This window comes from Quercus suber, unplaced genomic scaffold (assembly GCF_002906115.3).
Source record: "Quercus suber isolate HL8 unplaced genomic scaffold, Cork oak 2.0 scaffold_50, whole genome shotgun sequence".
NCBI lineage: Eukaryota > Viridiplantae > Streptophyta > Magnoliopsida > Fagales > Fagaceae > Quercus > Quercus suber.
In genome coordinates this window covers 881,358-903,189 of record NW_027069515.1, presented here as the reverse complement: position 1 = coordinate 903,189, position 21,832 = coordinate 881,358, and the positions used below count along the sequence as shown (strand labels likewise).

Genomic DNA, 21,832 nt, shown 5'->3' with positions numbered 1-21,832 from the left:
AAAAGTTCAATATGTGCCTTTGATAATTTCAATTACCTTAAAAAATAAATAAATCCATTGTATTCTCACTACCGCCGCCACCACTATCGACCTTTGCTGACTGTATTATCTAGAGCTCCAACGCCATCAATACCACCTGTTATGTCTAACCATCACCAACCCACTTCCTCTAACAAAAAACATCACTCTTCCACTTTGTCCCCCTTGACCCCATAAAAAAAATAATAAAAAAACCCCACTGGTACCACCTCATAAATTCCAAATCCATGTACCTACGTACCATCTAGCATGGAAAATGATGTTGTGGTATAATTACTGGTTTAACAAATCATTCCTAAAAAATTTGCATGCCCAAGCAATTACTTCAGAATCCTATTAGGATGGTTTATGCGGATGCTAAACCAATAGTTACTAGTAGTGTTTTTATTTATTTATTTATTATTATAATTTATCGGCTTGAGAGGGACAAAGTGGAGGTGATGGTTGTCATCGAAGGAAGTGAGTTAGGAGTGGTCAGCCATGACAAGCAGCGTTGGAGCTCTTGATACTTGATAGTGGCATCTGTTGTAGGTTGGTCGTAGTGGCAACGCCAATGGGAATACAATTGTTTTATTTATCTTTTTAGGTAATTGAAATTATGAAATACATAATTTAGGATTTAATTAAGGTGAAAAAACTGTTTTGGTCTCTATGTTTTGGAGTTATAGTTAATTTAGTTCTTACATTTTGAGAACAGTCAATTTAATCTATACTATTTCAACTTACCATCAATTTAGTCACTATTGACACTTAAAAGCTTACAAGGGAACTAATATAATAATAAATGTTTTAAATAAATATTTAAAAATACCATGTTAGCATTTAAATTTTAAGAAATAGAAAAACAAAAAGTTTTTAGGGTCTGTTTGATTTGTATTAGTTGTGTATTCATTTTTTATTTTCATTTTCTGTACTCATTTTCTATACACAAACGTTGAACTCATTTCCAATTTCCATCTCATTTTCTTGTTTGGCACCAATTTTTTGCTCTAATGTTTGTATTGTCTTCCGCACTTTTTTCTAACAACTCCACCAGATGCAAAGGCAGTTACCTCACCTGCTAGAAACATCATCTTCTACAAATGAACAACCAAATTTCAACAAACTCACCCTTAAACAAATGTTAGCAAACTCATCAAATACCTCAATCAAAAATCCGTAGGTGCCATTTCAACAATCCCTAAAGCGAAAACAAACCCTAACCCACAAACAATCCCCAACCCATATTTGAAACAAAAACCACCATAGGTACCATTTCAAAAATCCCCAACCCATAAATAAACCCAAAATGAAAACAACCCCCAATCCACAAATAATCTGCTAGAACAAACAAACCCCAAAGCGAAAAGGAACCCCAACCCACAAACAATCGACTAGTAGTGAGATCCATTGATCAACAGAGATGGGTTGATACTGACATCAAAGCTTCGTGCTTTGCAGTGGAGCTACCAACCATTGCCACCCGTGCCAATCTCACCGTTCACAAGTAGATTTGCTAGAGAGAGAGCGAGAAAGTGAGAGCAGATTAGAGAGAAAAAAAGAAATTGAGAATAGAATAGGCAAAGCCACCACCGCTATCCACCCTCGTCGATCTCCCATTTCACATGCCAATCTACTAGAGCAAGACAGTAGTCACGCAACACACAGAGAGCAGAGGTAGAAGAGAAAGAGCTTCGCGGCAGAGCCACCACCACTACCCACCCTCATCGATCTCCCCTTTCACATGCCACTCTGAGATAGCAAGAGGCAGAAGATAGAAAGGGAGAGAGATATTGAGAACTGTGAGAGAGAGAGAGAGAGAGAGAGTGTGTGTGTGTTTTGACGTGACAAGTCAGTGTTAATGAGTCCCGCTCCCACATAATTGGTTTTTTTTTTTTTTAAAAAAAAAACAAAAATGCCCTTGTATTTATTTTTAAGAAAATGAAAGAACCAAAAAGTTGTATTCATTTTCAGTATTCAAACTCACTTTTTTTTAGGAATGACAACGGGTCGGGTTCGGGTCGGGTTTTTTCATACCCAGACCCGACCCGCGGGTCAGGACCCGTGGCCCGAACCCGGCCCGTTTATTAAACGGATTTTTTTGCCGGGGCCCAGACCCGCCCCGCCGGGCCCCGCGGGCCCCACGGGCCCCGTCCAGCCAGGCCACTTCAGGGCCCAATCTTCAACCCCTAACAGTGGCCCAATCCGTGGCCCAATCAATTAGAGGAAAAAAAAAAGTTTTCCTGAGAAAAAAAATCACAGCAGTGTAGCACAAACAACCAATCCAAATGAATCTCAAATCAAATCCACCATAACCATTCAAATTTCCTATTCACAGAAACAAAATACATTTGAAATCAAACTATTCACAGAAACAAATCAAATCTCAACAACAAAATCTAAATCCCAAACCCACAGGTTAAACAAAAGAATCTAAAATCCCCAAACCCACTAATCAAATAAAGAAAAAATGGAAGAAGAACATCAAAAACCATTGCCGTATATCACCATGGTTGTTCGTCTTCGTCTTCGTCTTCGTGGGTGAGATCGCAGAGGCTTTACGGCGAGAATCTTAGATTTTCGTCTTCGTCTTCTTTGGCAAAGAGAGTGAGACCGAGAGGCTGAGAGCATGAGAGAGGCGCGGCTGACAGTTGGTGGCTGACGGCATGAGACATGAGAGGAGAGTGAGTGGGAGTGAGGGCGTGTGAGGGAGGCGTGACTAAGGGAGTGAGGGCTGTGAGGTTGAGGACTGAGTGAGGGAGGCGTGAGTTCTGCGCTGAAGAATGAAGGATTGGATTTAGGGTTAGCTTATAGGTATATATAAAGAGGGGGTATTTTTGTAATTTCTGTGTACCAGGTTTTTATTCGGGCTGGGTTTCGGGTCGGGTCTCGGATTTTTTGATAAAACCCGGACCCGACCCGGACCCGCTTCAGGTTTTTTTTAAAAAACCCATACCCGACCCTATTTCTAATCGGACCGGGTAAAACCCGGTCCATTAGGGTCGGGCCGGGCTGGGTACCCGCGGGTCGGGCAAAAATTGTCATCCCTACTTTTTTTAGATACTGAAAATGAAAACTAGATACAAATGTGTAAACTAAACCAATTTTTTGTAGTGAGTCCCATAAAAAACTAAAAATGAATACAAAAAACACCACTTTTTTCTTCAAACCAAACAGGCCCTTAATTTCCTAGTTTTATAAATTAAAAAAAAAAAAAAGGGCACTAACATTCCTAGATTTCCTTGGACTTTCTTAGCATCCAAACACACAAAAATCAAATTTACCAATTACATTCCCAATTTTTCTTGCATTTTCTTACCCTTTTTTGGCAACCAAAAGCAAAAGCACAAATCAAAGTAAAAACAAATGCAAATTTGGATCCAGATTTAAACAAACACAAATTGTAATCCCACATTTCATTTTCAAGAGACAAAAGCTAGATCTACAATTACAAACACAACAGATTTGTTTCCATTTCTAAGCACCCATTTAGACATAGGAGAGAGATTGTGAAGGTGTGGGTTTGGGTCAACTTGATTGAACCAACTTAGAGAACTCATAGAGAAATTAAGGGAGGAGAGTGCGAGAACCACCCTTGGTGTTGTGGTGGCAGTTTTTGGGCTAGTGGGTCTAGGTTATGAAAATTAAGAGAGACTACATCACTGCTTTATTTTTCAATTTTATACATTAAAATAATATATATATCATTAAAATAATATATAACACAAATTAAAATAATATTTTCCTAAAACTCATCAAACACAATCAAGGAAAACCACTACTACAACCACCACACAGTTGCCACCAACCAACAGCCACCACCACACACCACCACATCCTTCACAACCCAAAATACAATTAAAAAAAAAAACCCCATAACCCACCAACNAGAGAGAGAGAGAGAGAGAGAGAGAGAGAGAGAGAGAGAGAGAGAGAGAAGAAAGAGCGAGCTGAAGAGATAGAGAGTTTCAAGGTCAAGGAAGATTTATATCTACCATTTTTCTTTTGAAATTAAGGTCCTCTTGGTTTGAATAAGATGGGTTTGGTGATCAATGATAATGGTCTTTTGTAAAACCATTTGGTGGGGACATTGTTCTTCTACAACACCATTTTCTCAACAACGACGTTGTTCTTTGTTTTTTTTTTTAATGTTTTTATTTATTTATTTGAATTTAACTTCCTTAGTTTCTTGGCATATCTATACACTACTATTTAAGGGGCTTCCCCTATTTGGACTGAACTTTTTTTTTTTTTTTTTTTTCTGATTAAAAGAAGAAGGAAAAAAAAAGGAAATAAAAAACTTCCATTGCCCATGTATCCATGCAATCAAGGAACGTCTTTCAATTCCTCTAAAAAAACTTTCGTTTCAATTATGCTAAAACTAAGATCAGACATCACAGAAATGCCTATTTCCTCCCAACATCTATCGTCCCTCTAGAATTGTTACCGGTTAGTTTTTCTCTTTGCTTTTCAGTTTGTGCACTAATTATGATCAAGTTTTTATAATTTGACTAGATTCTTTTTTTATTTGACTTTCTAGGTTATATTTATGATTAAGGTATTTGAGTTAGACTTGGTTTTCTTTTGGGTATTAGGTTAAATTGATGTTTGGGTATCTATTTATGGTGTCCGGTTAAAACTCAGATGAATGGAATCAAAGTCTTAAGCGAGTTCTGCTCTCTTTTGGATACTTTGAAGATCACCATAACCCACCAACACCATATCAAAAACCCCAACCTCGCCACCACTTAAAAAAAAAAAAAAAAACCCACAACAACCCAAAAAATAACCATCACAACCACCCAATAATCACCACCACAACCACCAAATTGCCACCATGACCACAGTACCACTACCACAACTAACCCACAACCCACCACATTCACAAACCTCAAAACCCATCCCAAATCAAACAAACCCAAACGCAAAACCCACCACTACAGGCCGATTGAGAGAGATCCGATGTAGGGATGGTAATTTAAGCCCGACCCGCGGGTACCCGGACCGATCCAATCCTAATGGGTCGGATTTTACCCAGTCCGATAAAAAATAGGGTCGGGTTTGGGTTTTTTAAAAAAAAAACCCGAAACGAGTCTGGGTTTTGGCAAAAACTCGGCCCGAACCTGGACCCGACCCGACCCGGTTAGCTTATATATAAAATTACAAAAAAACCTACCTACCTACCTATATATATATATATATATATATATCACAACCCTAACCTAAAACTCATTTCTCTCCTTCCTTTCTCAACTCAGCCGCCTCCCTCACTGGCTCAGAGTCTTTAATCAACTCCACTAAAACTCTCAAAGTCACAAATCACATCTCACCCTCAATTCTCCATGGATTTTCTTCCATCTCTCGTGTGACTTGTTGAACAACGTCGTTGGTTTTGTCTCTGAAAGGAGAACTTGTAGAATCTCGTGGTGGTTGTCGTTCTTGTCACAGAGAGGCCGTGATTGTTAGATCGGAGAGAATGGTTGCCGTTCTTGTTACAGAGAGGCCGTGATTGTTAGATCAGAGAGAATGGTTGCCGTTCTTGTCACAGAGATGCCGTGATTGTTAGATCGGGGATAATCTCGTGGTGGTTGCCGTTTTTGTCACAAAGGAGGCCGTGATTGTTAGATCAGAGAGAGATTTAGTGGTCTCAGTTCTTTTTGTTTTTTTTTGGGTTCATTTGAATCATTTCCTCTCTTAGTAGTTTTTGTTTTTCGGTATTTGTTTGAGGATTTAATATGTAAAAATCTGTCCATAAATGATAAATGGGGTTTTGTTCTTCTTTCAATAGTTATTGTTTTTGGGTATTTGTTTGAGGATTCAATACATAAAAATCGGAGTGAATGTTGTGTTGATGTAAAAATCTGTCCATAAATGTAAAAATCGGAGTTTTGTTTCTTCCATAAATGATAAATAGAGTTTGAGGAATGAGGATTTAACTGATACCAATTATGATTGATTTGTGTTTGTGATTGTATTTGGGTTTTTTAATTTTTAAATAAGATTGGGTTGGATTGGGCTGCCATGGAATAGGCTCAGAAGGAGCTGGACGGGGCCCGCGGATACCCGACAGGCCGGGTTTGGGGCTAAAAAAAAGACCCGTTTATTAAACGGGCCGGGTTCGAGTATTAAAGGAAGACCCGCGGGTCGGGTCCGGATATCCAAAAACCCAGCCCGTACTTGACCCGTTGCCATTCCTAATCCGATGGTGGGAGGTCCAATGACATGGGGAGGTTGTTGGCGTGGTTGGAGGAAGACATGTCACGGTCAGTGGCGTGGTGTGGGGAATGACGCGGCAAAGGCAGCGGCTAGGAGTAGTGACATTAGTGGTGGGCTGAGGAAAGAGAGTGATGGGCTGAGGAAGAGAGTGAGAGGGGAAGAGAGAGAGGGAGGGTGAAAAAGAGACAAACGGGGAGAGATAAATGGGTGAAGAGAGAGAAAATATTAATAAAATAATAATAAATATTTTACCATTTTTTTTTCGTACAATGCCAAGTTTAGAATTGTACTGTAGCATAATGCCATTTTTTTTAGCATTTGTCACATCTCATGAATCAAGTATTTTGGTGTTTGACTTACCTAATGAGGATGCTCTTATTTAGGTATTTTAGAAGCATTAATGTGGATCTCTTTGGGGGATGCTTTTCAATTTCTTCAATGTATTATTCTTTTGAAGAATCAGGTATTAAATTCAAACAGTGGGTATGACCATTTTAATATTATGTTGAATTCATTCTTTTCCCAATGTGTACACATGGTAGGTATCTTTTAAAAATAAAAAATGTCTTCTCATGATATGTTGTGATCAGATTGTATTTTAATACTTATCAAAAAAAAAAAAATTGTATTTTAATAGAAAAGACGTTCTCCAGAGCCTCAAAAATTATATGCAAAAAACAGTAAAACCCAGATGGAATCAAATGCAATCCAAATAGTAGTAATATTTATTACAATGGTAAATATACGCATTGCCTTGTTGTGCTTAGCAGTAATGTTTATTTTTCATGACTTTGTTTTGGCCAGAAGGAGATAATTGTTGAGATTTTGAATACATATTGGATTGCTTTCAGATATTCTTTGTTAGTTTTATGTGTTTTTTTTGGTTAAAATAGAAATATATGGGAGAAGTCGTGTGTTTCATATTTGCTTAAGTTGGTAGAAGTCTTGATGGTGATAAATGTTTGTTTGTCAAGGTTCAGCAAAGGCAAGTGTGTGGTGTGGAGTCTGATACGGGTGCACTCTCTTTTTAATTCAATAAATTTTGGCTCCCTTCTTTTATATATACAACTCTGTAAATACATCAAATCCCAAATTTCATCTTCCCGCCAATGGCCACAGATGAGTGACAAAATTTTGACCTAATTATAGAAGTAGTAAGCTTTTGTTTTGTGTTCATAAAGAATTATTTTCTCAATAGGTTCTAGCTTTCTTTTATGAATTTTTTATGCCACCTGTAATAATTTTTGTAAAGAATGTTTGCCAATATATGTACTCTGCATCTTCACAGTTTTGTGGGCTCAGATGTCATCAACTATAGATTTTGATGCTCCGGAAAAACTTTTATCGTCCCTGGTGGCATGCACATACCTACATAATATATAACTATGCTATTACTTGGTTAAGATGATTTTGTAATGCAATCTCCATTTATCTTTCCACTGGATCATATAAAAGGTTTTTTTTTTTTTTTAGAATACTAAGTTTTTTTAATACACATTCACGGAAGATGAGAGAAAGTTTTTTTAAAGAAATTTACAGTGGTATATATCTAAAAAGGTTTATATAAAAACATTTTTTGAGTTTTGTAACATATTATTTTTCATTTTTCATTTTGCCCATTCTTTTATTCTCACCATGGTTAACATGTTTATATACACGATAGCATGTATCTGTGTGTGTATAAATTAACGAATTTTATGGGGGATGGATAAGCGATTATGATTTAAGCACCTATGCTTATGGCTACAAAATCATTATTCCTATTGCATTCTATGAGACCGGTAAAATAAATTATTCCATAATGAATCCCTATAGGTTTTATACGCTTATATTTTGGTTGAATTATAAAATTTCTTATATGGATGCAAATAGAGCCTTAATTTGATTGGATTGTACATCATTCTTCAATATTTAAAAAAAAAATAAAAAAATAAAAGCTCTTTATAGTTTCTTTCAAGTGGTTTCTATCCGGTATTGTATAAATTGTTTTGGAAGTTGATGGATACAAACTTAATTTTTCTCAAGTTTCTTAGAAGTGCATCATGCCTTTTAGATGAATTTTTCCCACTTGGATTTTGTTGAATATAATATGGGAAACATATCATTTGGGTTCTACAACTATTTTGCTCCTGAGAAAATTTCTTGAGGTTGGGCTGTAATTTTTATAATTGTATTGTCTTATGAAAGTTGGTGCTAAATTTGAAGTCTAAACTTCTTGACGATTTGCAGTTTTAGCTTAGCTTCATTTGATTTTTCTCTTTTGGATAAATAGCCTCATTTGATCTAAATTATAGATTCGTTTGATCTATTTCTTCAAATGAAGAAGTTTTAAGACATAGAAAGTGAAGCTGACAACAACCAAGTTGCCTTCTCCACCAAATTCTCCAAGGATATTCTCATTATTCTTTTTTAACCTTTTCTTTTGGCTAATATTTTGTATCCATTAGAGGGGACGTTACCGTTCACTTTAGTTGCTTATAATATACTAACAATAAATATATTTATAAGAAGCATATTGTTTTGGAAATTATAGTTGTGATTATACTCTTCTAAACCTATTTATTTTTATCAATGTCTAATTAATTATTGTTATACAAATTCTATCAGATATCTCCTCATTATCAATAATTTAACTTGCTTCATTCATTGAACCACAAATTTTTTTTCAAAAATTCTGCTTATTAGTATTAATCCAATCATTTACAAATTTGATTGTGATAGTTATCTATGTATTTAATTTGAAATTTGTACTAGGTGTTATTTTCCACATGTTGCAGTAAACAAAGTTCTTTCATTTCATTCATGTTGTTTTTTATTTTTTTTTTAAATTCAGTTTTTTTTTTAAATTTATTGAAACATTTGCTCCTCTTTATAATTTGGTTTCCTATGGGTTTTTTTTTTTTGGTTTATCCCTGTTGTTTACAAGTTCTTTGAGGGCTTCTTTTTTTAATTATTTTCCTAGGGGTTGTGATGTAAAGGTCAAAGAGTTCACAAATGTGATATTCATTACAATGAATATCATAATTTAATGGCAAGTTTAGGGATATATATGTATTCGAACATGTAATAGAAGGCAAACTTGGCAAAGAAGTAGGAGATTAGGAACAATGGACATTTTGTTCTTTGAAACTTATTTCTCTACATCTTGTCATCCTATATCTATGGTAAGCTTTTTTGTAGCAGGCATTATTCTTTTTCCTAAAATTTGGGTTCTTTAATATTTTTTCAAATTAATTTTTTTTAATTAAAAAGTTGCTAATGTGGCATTTTTTAATGTCAATAATTCTTTTCTTTTTAATTAATTTAGTTGTCACATTAGCTTTAATTGTGCTAACAGTGCACGTTGTTTGCCACATAGGCATTTTTTGTCAGTGAGTTAACGATAGGGACCAAATTAATTGTAAGTTGAAAATAACACGAACTAAATTGACTCTTCCCAAAATAGAGGGACCAGTTAAGAGCAGGAATAGTAGTATAAAAGATTTGGACTCCTTCTCCCTAGTCCCAAATGTTTTTAGTAATTATCACTAGTTAAGAGCATTTGCATCCGTCAATCCAAAATAGAAAAAGTGTTCAATTTTACATATTTAAGTCCTAAAATCACTCACACTAGTCAAGCTAACCGTGTGAATTTATACTGAAACTATTAATTTTGCATTCAATTTTTTATTATTTCTTTACGTATCTCGAAGATGAAGGAAGAGAGTGAATTGTGGTTAATGTGTGTAAAGAAAGAAAAGCAATGAAAAAAAAAATGATATTTTAATGAAATGTAATGTAAAATAGATAATCTATATAAGGTGTTATAAAAACGTGTGTGTTAGATAGAAAAAGTAGGTTCTTATACTAAATTTTTTTTACATGCTCAATTAAGTCTGTCTCTTCTTTTCTGGGCCTCCAAAAATAGAAAAAATATTTTGTATCAAATGATACCACGTCATCTATATCAAAATCTGTGTAAAAATAACTACTAACTAATATATGTCTTTCAATAAGTATTGAATTAGTTATTTTTTACTACCATCTCACGGCCAAATTGGCCAAATACCATCAATTTTTGAACATTTTTGCACGAAAACATTGTTTCGGAAATAAACAGGAATCTACCACCTTGACGTACATATAAAGTTCTCGGTTATTGCTGCTTAAAATCTTTACATTGATTTGATTTTTTAGTGAACAATTTTTTTTGTTTGATAAGTTGATTTTGGTGAATGAAGCTAGAACTTCATGGAAATGGACAAGAGTCACAGGACACTGCCAAACCCCATGAAACATGCACAAAATTTCCTCCATAACTAAAATATGGCTTATATTGAAACAATCAAAGCGACCACCATTTTAACAATTGTAGATTTGCAACAAACAATTTCAAAGTTGGTACAACTAACTTCAAATTAATAAAGATATAAAAGTCATTTGTAGCAAAATTCTTTAATCCATCGATTGAACTTGGCATGATATTTGCAAACAACATTATCAATTTGCAGTCATCACCCATGCTTTCCCATGCATTTCTGAAATTGGAGACCCCCACTTTCAACATGTAATCAGCTGCTACAACCTCTAGGTCCTCTAGCTGGTATTTATCTTCAACACCATCATCCTCTGTCTCACCAGTGGTTGGATCAACCTAATAGTATCGCCAAATGCATAAGTTAATAAAACAGCTATGATATGTTCATGGTTGACATAAATTTTCCATATCCCATCCTTCATTTTGATCATGATAACTTAAAGAATCTATGCATGGAAACAAACTGTGATTTTATTTTTTTATTAATTTTTTGTCGGAGTAAAAAAATACTCCAGTAAAGTGATAAAACCTCCTCCTGAAATGATATATGCTCAAGGCCATAGATTTTATATCTCAGTCATTGTATTGATATATTTTATATCTCAATCGTGCATTTTAAGTACAAAGCCTAATATTACCTGTTCATAACCATTGGTAGCTTTAACCAACAATGAAGAGTAAACCTTTCGAGGTTTTCCTGAAACAATCTCTTCTTTGTCCTCAACATGAGCAACACGGAGAGATGGATACCTTCAAGCAATAAATGCATATTCTGAGTTATATGACTTCTAATTTTATATATAACATATATAGATTGAATACTTCTGCAATCATTTCTTTTTTGGGTAAAGGAGTACTTCTTCATCAAGTCAATTATGTCATCTGCATGGGGATCTCCAGAAGCTTTTTGTGATCCAAATGATTGACAAGAAATAACGTATGTGAATTTCATGTCTGCTAGTGCATCTACTTAAGCTGAGAATTTATGGTTTCCTTTTCCAGCAATGTCATAACCATGAAGAATATCTGGACGAGAATAATCAGTAAGTGGCAAAAGATTGTAGTCAAACCATTGTTCAAAAATAATCTCAAGCATAGCTAGTACGGCATCAGAATGGCCTATCACTCTATTAAAGATATAATGCATTGATGATCGCATTTCAAACAAAGACACTTGAATATTATGAGCCATATTTACAATCACAAACCTTCCTCTGCAGCAATGTCAATAAATGCTTGTAATTTTAAGGCTTCTCTATGGTACATCATTCCTCTAACTGCAATAACCACAAGATAAAATGGAGAATATAATGAGTACACTTACATAATCTTATGTTTAGTATAACTATCCAACGTTACAAAGATTTCTAGCCTTTTTCATTCACCTGTTCTACTTAATGTTTGTCCTGAATGAAGCCCAATTTCGCACTGCCTCCCCAAGCTGCTCCTTTGACTCTTCCTCCTTTAATTCAACATCCAGCTCTTCACAAGAACACAAGTACGCTTCCTTTCCAAGATTATACTATCCTATAAAGAAAGGAAGAACTTACAACAGTGTGGAAGATATTTAAGTTCATCTCTAGAAAGTCATCTAAATATGAGACACCTCTTGTTGGCAACAGGACTACCTCTAGAATAATTTAACATCTTCTTCAGGTAGAGAAAATGAAGTATGAAATCACTGAATTCAAATTAATGCCATCTATTTCCTTTTTCCTTTTTTTTAATGGTAACAACAAAATATAGCCAATACTAATTGGTATTTGTTTTGAAGAACATCTATACATACTTAAGACATCAAGAGTTATTGCAAATGAAATAAAGTGACAATCCTCTTTAGAAATTGGAAATCAAAACCAAGTCCACACAACTGTCCAAAAAGATATCATACCATCTTACCCACACTGAGTGATCCAGCAAAAATCATTTTGTCAACAAAAGACACCAATGCTTCTCCCGTTTCAGCAAACCTGGTGAGTAAGTCTGATTAATGATAATTAAAAAATAATACAAGATCGTAAAGAGAGCGAAAAACCTAAACAAAAGATGCATACCCTGTTATAACTTCAACCAGATATCATGCATTTTGTTTCAAGTTGCATTTAGAAAGATGCCACGGTTCAAACTTAGCGTACCTACTCCGCGAGACCACCACTCGTTGGTATCTCGTTCAGCTTAAGGCATGTTCTTCGGTTATGCCCCTCTTGGTCACACAACCCGTATTGCACCTTCCTCCCCCCCTCCTTCCACGGTGTGGTTCTCGACTGTCTCCCACCCTTGTCCATCTTATTCCTGATTCGTGTTGAGACAGGTCAACCTTTTTCTCGGATCAATCGAGGGTTAGGGAGGACTTTTCGAGTTTCTTCAGGATTCACCCATGCTAATCTATCTTTCAACACAGGGAAAACGGGAGCATAGCTCCGAAACAGTGCGTCCACGCTATAGCATGGGTCAATGTACTACTCTGCATCATGTCAATACCTAATACAAACTGCAATAACATGTGAACATGGTATCTTGTACATTTTCCATTTCTGACATGTGCAAGTTCTTTGTGGCAGATTAACTCCATGTGTGTGATCCCCACGTCCAGCAGTCCCTGGATTATGCGATGTATCTACTTGATATGATTGTTGTTGCGTGCTCAATCTCGTCACCCTGTGATACTCCGCCTTCACCTTATTTCTCATGAAGATATCCAAGGCATATTTAGTCCATTTTTGTCCCGAATTCAACTGTGCTATGCTCTTATTGCAACGATCATCAAAGTAAGCATAAAGTTTGAACCATGTGTATTTCACCATTGCTGTAATGGGCAGGCTACGAGCACCCTTTAGAACACCATTGAAGCACTCGGAGACGTTTGTAGTCATCGCCCCATAACGGTAACCCTCGTCAAAAGTTAGAGCCCATTTCTCTTTAGACACATCCTTCAGATATTGGTGTGCGTTCCAGTTGATATTCTTAATTAAATCGAAGGTGGCATTGAACTTTCGCTCCTGGGTAGCACTTGCTACCCTCCATACTAGATTCTTTACAGTTTCATTGTTACATCTACTGTTGACATTACTGCATAGATGACGAAGGCAGTATCGATGTTCTGTCATGGGAGGCCATAGGGAAAAGTCTTGATTAGTGTCTCTGAAGATAGCTTGTATCCCAGGGTGTCTGTTAGATATGACACACAGGTGTCTCCAGTCAGTAACATACGTTCTTATACAACCCAAGAACCAACCCCAAGTCTCTGTGCTCTCGCTCTCGACAACGGCGAAGGCTAGTGGATAAATCTTATTATTAGCATCTGTCGCCATTGCAATTATCAATTTTCCTTTATATTTTCCATAGAGGTGGGTTGCATCAATGCTAATCACAGGCCTACACTTCTTGAACCCAAATATACATGGACGAAATGCCCAAAATACAGACTTGAATGTACAGGTTCCCCATTCATAATTATCATCTACTAGTAACTTATACTGTGTACCCAGACTTGCATCCTGAAGTCCTGCCAAAAAACGCGGCAACTACAATAAATTTATAAGGATGATCATTTTCTACCCCTAAACTCCCAACCCTTAAGATCCTAAACTGATAAAACAAGCTAAATGTGCCAAATGAGAATGACAAATGTTATCCTAACCCAAATTCAACGAGTCCAATAATAAAATGAGTATTATCCTTATCCATGTGTGGCAAATCAAACAACATTAACATCATCGCAGCACAAAAGGTGGATGTGCAAAAAGTTTGATGTAAAAAACCAAATATGTATTCATGAAAACATATCACTATGATACTATCCAAGCATAAAACATTAAATTTTAATGCACAAAGGAAATCGTATCACATTGAGAGAAGCCCTGTTATGGACACAAATTCCCTTTTACTGTTGGGATGTGCGAATGCAATGAGATGTTAATTAATGTCATCCTAACCCAAATTCAACAAGTCCAATAATAAAGGTGTAAACTTAAACCAATAATAATGAAAGGAGTATTATCTTTATCCATGTGTGTCAAATCAAACAACATTGACATCATTGCAACACAAAAGTTGGAAATTCAAAAAGTTTCATGTAACAAAGCAAATATGTATTCATGAAAATATATTACCATGGTACTATCCAAGCATAAAACGTCAAGTTTTAATGTACAGAGGAAATCATATCACATTGAGAGAAGCCCTGTTATTGACACAAATTCCATTGGTTGCTTCAAGGAAAACTAAGACCTCCAAATTTGATAAAGAGACTACTTTGAGGTAGTCTAGACCTCCACATTAAACTAGCTAAAAATTTGTAACTTAAAAATTCATGATTATTATTTATTCATTCTCAATATACAAATTATACAAGACAAACTTCCAAATAGATAAACATAAATATTAACTTACGGTTGTCTATCAATAAAACTAATCTTAATCCAAACTAATTTATTTGAGTAAATTAAACATATCTCTGTCACTACTTATCCTATAATAATTAAAATAAATTAGACACATAACAAAATTATACAAGACAAACTTCCAAATAGATAAACATAAATATTAACTTACGGTTGTCTATCAATAAAACTAATCTTAATCCAAACTAATTTATTTGAGTAAATTAAACATATCTCTGTCACTACTTATCCTATAATAATTAAAATAAATTAGACACATAACAAATCCTCTGCTGATTACCTCAATGGCAAAAGTGTAACGTGAATGGCAAAATAATTATTCAGATCAATCATGTTGGCAAGCTATTAAAAGAAATCATTAGAAAAGAATCTGCACACTTGTTGTTGAATGGTGCTTAGGAAATATAGGGTCTATATACACTTGGTCCATAAACTTGTCAAGGGTTCCTTTACAAAGAGCTAAGGTTGTGTTTGGATGGCAACATTTGGATTTGGATTTGGATTTGAAATCCATTGATTTAAAATGCCTTGATTTGAAATCCTTTGATTTTAAAATTCTTTGTTTGGGTCTTTTTAAACAATGAAGGATTTCAAATTCATCATTTGAAATTTCATTGTTTGGATACCTAAATTTGGATTTGGATTTGGATTTAAGATTAATAAAATATATTTTTTAATTATTATTTTCTTAATCCTTCTGCATTTTAATTTTAAATACATGAGGTAATATTGATAATCCAATTGACGAGTTGATGACTAAATATTTTTAGTCATAGCCAACTAAAAAAAAATATCTTGCCAACTACTAACAACAAAAATGTTTTATATCAACTAAAAAGGACACCAAATGAATGGGTTTTTTATAAGCACCGCTTTTGCATTTTTCTTTAAAAAAAAGAAAGAAAAAAAAAGCAGATTATTTTACATAGTCTAACTGTCTAAGCAAATTAGTGTATGAATGCATCAGTATAAATGTCCCCATGGGCTTATAGTTTCACTGACTTAGTGCATTGGTAATTTTTGAATAAAAAAGATAGTACACCAAGGTTATGGGGAGGAACAGAACACTTGAGCCTCCATTTTGCATTTTCTACCTTTTCACTGAATTTAATAGTAAAAAAAAAAAACCCATAACTCAAAAAATTATAAAGAAAACAAAGGAAACAGGAATATGACAGTGGTATTAGTCAAATGTATCTAAATTTAATACCAAAAAATCATTTCAAGATGAAACAGTTAGATAACTCTTGTAAGGTTCTAGTACTGTGAATTTGAAAATTTTGTATTAAGGATTCTGAAATATAAACTTAATCCCAACAAATTCAAGCACATAATCATATATGATTCACGAGCAGAACTTCAACAACTCATAGATAAGCACATAAGCTAGTACATAATGTGCTTACCTTCTTCACGGGCAGAACTTCAAGCACATAAGCACATAAGCATGCCAAAACACATAATTTGCTTACCTTCTTCAATTACTTATCAGTTATTACTTCACAACTTATAGATAGTTCATAGAAGCATTTCATCAAACACATAATTTGCATTACAAACCCACAAAAAGATAACAGAAATAGAAAATAAAGACAAACCCAAAACAATCATTGAAAATACTATGAAACAAAACGCACAAACAAATGAACAAAACCCTAACAAAACCCACAATAACTTAAATGAAACCCAAGCAAACCCACCAAAAAAAAAAAAAAAAATCAAATGAAACCCACATCCTAGAGCCTATATGGATTCAGATTTAGTAGAAATAGAGAAATAGAGAGGTCAACGAAGAAGAGAAAAGTTAGAGTGACGAACCTGTGTTGCCGTGAGAAATAGAGAAAGAAGAAGAGCTTGTGGTGCTGAAGAAGAGAGCGAGAGTGAGACTGAGAGGGAGATTGACAGCGTGTGGGAGATGATAGCGAGATTGAGAGGGAGATAGCGAGACTGAGAGCGAGAGGTCGCTGCGTCTTTTGCTGCCGACGAGTTTTCTGCCGCCGATGGTGTGAGGGTTTGGGCTTTAGGTGTGAAGGAGAGTGAGAGTGTGTTCTGGTAAGTGAGAGTGAGAAGTGAAAGTGAGAAGTGAGAGTAGCAAATAAAATTGGGCTTAGTTCAAAAGTAGTCGAGCTTACCCGCACAGTACTCGAGCTCAGGAAACTCGAGTATTAAGCGGAATTTTTAAATCCAAATACCATGTCATCATGTCACAGTGAAAGCATAAAATAGGGTACTCGAGTTCTCTGTTTATTTTTGATACAGTGTTTTTTTGCCAAATATTTCAAAAATTGATGATATTTGGCCAATTTGGCCACCATCTGACACTTATTAATTTTAACACCGCTAGTGCCAAATACCTTCTCCCAAAAATAAGAGAATGAGTGTGTAAAAAAAGAAAAACGATTTACGAAGAAGAAGGTTTTATGCTAAATTTTATTCACAGGCTCTCTTCTCCTCTCTGGCTATCCAAAAATAAAAGTACGGTCAGTCTCTCCTCTCTTTCTTCTTCGCCTCAATCACAAACCTTTTAAAGCACATCAGAATTCAGATACGTGATACCCCAAAATCTGATCAAACCACCACCGATTTCTCTACCTATGGAACTGCAAATATCACTGTCCCAGCGTCTCGATGACGACGTTGTATTCGATGTCCTGACTCGGGTGCCGGTGAAATCCTTAATTCGATTCAGGTGCGTTTCCAAATCCTGGTATTCCACTATCTCCAGCTCCATTTTCATTACCGCACACCTCCACCGAGCTAAATCATCATCATCATCCAATAACAACAACAACAATGGCGGTTATCTGTTATATTCACCTTTTCCAAACGAATTAAACTTTTCATCTTACAAAGAATTGTGTACAGTTTCTTACAATAGCGACCGCACATTGACCCACATTTCTAGATTTCGAGTCCCCTTTTCTTATGACTTCCTGGTTAGCTTCTGTAATGGCATGCTCTGCCTTAACAGTATTAGGGGTCGAGGCAATGTAATATATTTGTGGAACCCAAGCATTAGAAAGTTCAAGAAGCTTCTAGCTACTCCCTTGACTTACCCTTTTCACGATGTGGTTGTTGGACTTGCCTACCATTTTCAAAACAATGACTACAAGATTCTCAGAATTGTGACTTATAAAGAGTCACTTGGATCAGAAGTTCCGGCAATTGAGGCCGAGATTTACACATTGAGTACTGATTTGTGGAGAAGGGTTGTAATATGTGTGGAATCATTTAGTGGGTCTGGACCCAATATTGGATGTATTGATGATATACATGAATCATTCTGTATTTTTTATAATGGAGCTCTGCACTCTATAGCATGTTGTGGGGACTACAATTTCATTCTGTCCTTTGATGTCGATGATGAGAGATTCCGTGAGATATTGCTACCTCAAAATTATTTAGATGGAGTTTGTGGACAAGTGGAATGTCTTACCGTGTTCAAAGGATCTCTGGCTTTGATTGTTTTCGGTAAAACTCTACCTGAGGGGAGTGACCTATGCCACTTATGGGTGATGAAGGAGTATGGTGTGGCTGAGTCTTGGACTAAGAAAAGTCTACCGATAGAAAATGTTGCACAGTTCTTTGGCTGCACCGTCAATGGGGAACTTCTGATTGAGAAGTTTAACCATTGTAATATCCTTTCATTTCAACCTGAGAGCTTAAACGAGGAAATTCTTAGAATTCCTGAGCCTGGATGTATGATTTACACAACTGATTTTGTGGAGAGCCTAGTTTTACTTGATGGGCTAAACACCTTGTCAGAATACGAAAATCAGCAAGTTGGAGTTTTAAGCAAGGCACTGATGTTTTTCAAATCCATATTGAAAAGTCATTAAGCTGCTAGTAAGTGTTATTTGTTGATTTGTTAATATATGAACCCGTTACTATGTTGTATTTTCTTTCCATTTGCGCTACTCTAGGTATGAAAGTATTGCTTTTGTTGTAGAAAATTAGATTTGGTTAAATGGAAAGGATCACTTTGGGCACCATAGCTATCAATATAAATTGATTTTTTTTTTTTTTTTGGGTGAGAAATGTTGTGCACATTCTTGAACATGGCATGTCATGGTGAAACATACAAGTTTAGCCAATAACATGGTCTTACTGTATTGGTCTTAAAATAATGACTACTAGTTTTTGAATCAAGTAAACAATTAGAATTTTTTTTCTTTTCATGTTGATACTTGGTGTTATCCTTAATTTTGATTTTTCTCAACACACCATATATATTATGATGTCATCACAGGCAAGAAAAGAAACTTTTCCGGATTATGCTCATCAATCTTTATAAGAGTGGCCAAGAGCCTAGTAGTTCAACCGGCACTTCTTGGTGTTTCCAACGGAGACATTTAGGGTTTAATTCCCCCCTTCGTCCATTATAACTATTGAATTATCCAAAAAAAAAAGCTTCATGAGAGTGAAAATTTTTAATTGTGTCATTTGCATTTTTCACTACCAAGAAAACCATGATATACATGAGGTTTAATTAATTATCAGGAATTTTTAGAAGCTTCAATAATTATTTTGATGAATGTTCTTAAGTTCTTATTGTATCTTTTTTGTTGATAATTTGACAAATTCTTGTTTGAGAGGGAAAAGGTAAAGTGTAGATTGGCCAAGACAGAAATGCAATGTTGTGAGGTAATCTGAATCAAGTCAATCAACATCATATGTCCTTCTCTAGATCACAACTATTTATGAAGATCTTTTTAAGACTCTATTGATTTGAAATGAATTATGAAAGCCATTATTTAATGATCAGGCATGTTAAGGTTTGCCATGCTGCTCTCCCAAATGGCACGTAGAAATGAGTATCTTTCTACCATGCTGGTAGGAAACCATCGAATGCATGAGATGGTGTCAGAGCCAAACAGCAAGCTTTTGGAAGGACTGCTTCCTAAAGAATTAAAATCAGCCACTGTAGATTACAAGAAATAAACATTCTAGGTGAGATAACTAATTCTGGGGTGCCATTTCTTTTTCTACTAGTTGATAATCTGATTTATCAGTGTTATTGATCTTCAAATATTCAATTCCCAGAGTTTATGGCTGAGGATGTACTGTGTCTTGTCCATCTTGACATCATGAATGTTTTGTCAATATCATGAAATGAGTTGAGTTTGATGTTAAAGTGGTTGTGAAATGGGTTGGTGGGCCTTTGCAACGTTACCTTGAAAAAAAAGCTTCTAGCTTCTTCAAATTGCTTGCAATTATTGGATTGCTGACAACTTTTTACACAATGATAAGGTAAAAGATTTTAGCAACCTTTTTCACAACTTGCCAAGTAGAAAATTTTGTTTGAGGCCATTTATTCATTGCAGATGATTTGGTTTTGTTTTCCAAAAACTATGGGAAAAATTGTTAGGATCTAAAAGAAGTCTTAGATGTGTTGTTATGTGATGTCTCTGGGAAGATGGTTAATCAAAGGAAGTCTAGAGTTTGTTTCTCTTTAAATGTTCCTGTTGTAAGGATGGAAGAGTTTTGTAGCTGTCTAAATTTTCATTCGAAGCCGAATCTTGAAAATACCTTGGATTCCTCTTGAAACTCCTGGGATCCACACGGCAAAGATTTTTATTTTGTGATTGAGAAAGTTCAAGGTCACTTGCTGGTTGGAAACTTCATCTACTTTTCTTTTCTAGTAGATTTGTCCCTGCCCTGCAAGGGTTATTACAAAACTATCAACCTGAATTCAACTCAAGACATAAACTAAAATTAAAATTCCAACCCACAAAACCCAACCCAAGGTGTTGGGTTAAGTTGGGTCGGATTGGTGGGTTTGATGCTCATCCTTGTTTAAAAGCCAGTACTCAAACAAAGCCATATATATGTTAATTTGGCCCCTGTTCCAGACTTTAGGTAACTTCAGGTCTTCCAAGTTCCAACATAATCATATTCATATCTCTTTCAGACATTTCCACAGACGCCTTCTCTGCACCATCTCAAACAACTGTGCTGATTCTCCTAACCAAAGCTTTACTTTGTCCTTTACAGGCAATATTCAATCCCATCCTCCTACATTCATAATAACCCTTGCTGGGTCAGTCTCTCTGTTTTAGTTTCTGCAAAAAATACATAACCAATGTCCTTGTGTATATTTATCATTGGGGTTATTAGCTTGTATAGTTGTATAAGCTTTTAATTATATATATATATATATATATTTTATGTATGCATATGAGGAGTCTTCCAACTAACAATAGAAAATGTGTTAGCAATTTTATAAACTTTGCAGGCTGAACACATAAGAGAAGCTATTGATGTCTATGGTTGCATTTTTCACTATTTTTCTTGAAATACCTTCTTGTTGCAGCATGGTTGTAATGCTTCAATGGGTGGATATTCATTGATTTTTTATTTATTTTTAGATGATGTATCTTTCTCCTGATAATCTCTCTCATTTTTACACCATGCTGGATGTGACATTGGTTTTATAAAGAACTTGTTTGAGAGTACTCTGGTGGAGGAATGTCAATGTCTATCAATTGTTCACTTATAGTATGACATGCCTCTACAGTCTTTGTTTTCCTTGATGGAGTTTGCAAATTCCCGTACACCAAATTTGACTCGTAATCATTTATTCTAATTATAGTTTTCAACTATGAGGTGAGGGTTATTGGTTGGTATTGAAATTATTGCTGGCTAAGTTCAATATTTCATGTGTTTACAACTTGGCTTCCCATCTTTAGAAGGATTCAAAATTAATTTCAATGTTGCGTGATAAATGGAGTATGATTGTGCCCTGTACTGTTTGAAATCAACTTGGAAAGAAGTAGGTCTTTGTGTAGAGGCTCAAGTTGTTGATGTCAAAGCTGTCTTGTTTGCAGCTTTGACAAATCATCATAGTAAGCATTGAGCAGGCTTTCACTAATGTTCTAGTGAAGATTTTTCAGTTTTA

The 21,832-nt window shown here is 35.3% G+C and overlaps 2 protein-coding genes across 5 annotated transcripts; one reads left to right on the top strand and one right to left on the bottom strand.

Annotated features, from left to right (window-relative positions):
* Window positions 1–10,538: 10,538 nt before the first annotated feature.
* Window positions 10,539–17,003, bottom strand: LOC112004935 (uncharacterized). Of its 3 annotated transcripts, none has more exons than XR_010628385.1 (7): window positions 16,753–17,003; window positions 12,586–14,036; window positions 12,423–12,501; window positions 11,740–12,058; window positions 11,389–11,557; window positions 11,170–11,281; window positions 10,539–10,867 (listed from the first exon to the last, which is right to left on the bottom strand). XR_010628385.1 is itself a non-coding variant. In XM_065771853.1 (7 exons), the coding sequence occupies exons 5-7, from the start codon at window positions 11,481–11,483 to the stop codon at window positions 10,559–10,561; spliced, it is 516 nt and encodes a 171-aa protein (XP_065627925.1). In that variant the 5' UTR covers window positions 11,484–11,557; window positions 11,917–12,058; window positions 12,423–12,501; window positions 12,586–14,036; window positions 16,753–17,003; the 3' UTR covers window positions 10,539–10,558. The 3 variants fall into 3 exon arrangements, 1 of the variants encoding a protein (XP_065627925.1); XR_010628386.1 differs by having other exon boundaries at window positions 11,389–11,808; window positions 11,917–12,058; XM_065771853.1 differs by having other exon boundaries at window positions 11,917–12,058.
* A 268-nt stretch (window positions 17,004–17,271) lies between these two features.
* On the top strand, window positions 17,272–21,057 carry LOC112004923 (F-box/kelch-repeat protein At3g23880-like). Of its 2 annotated transcripts, XR_010628382.1 has the most exons (3): window positions 17,272–18,780; window positions 19,700–19,884; window positions 19,978–21,057. XR_010628382.1 is itself a non-coding variant. In XM_024037166.2 (2 exons), exon 1 carries the CDS (start codon window positions 17,529–17,531, stop codon window positions 18,771–18,773), a length of 1,245 nt encoding a protein of 414 aa, XP_023892934.2. In that variant the 5' UTR covers window positions 17,272–17,528; the 3' UTR covers window positions 18,774–18,780; window positions 19,700–21,057. The 2 variants fall into 2 exon arrangements, 1 of the variants encoding a protein (XP_023892934.2); XM_024037166.2 differs by having other exon boundaries at window positions 19,700–21,057.
* Window positions 21,058–21,832: the final 775 nt, after the last annotated feature.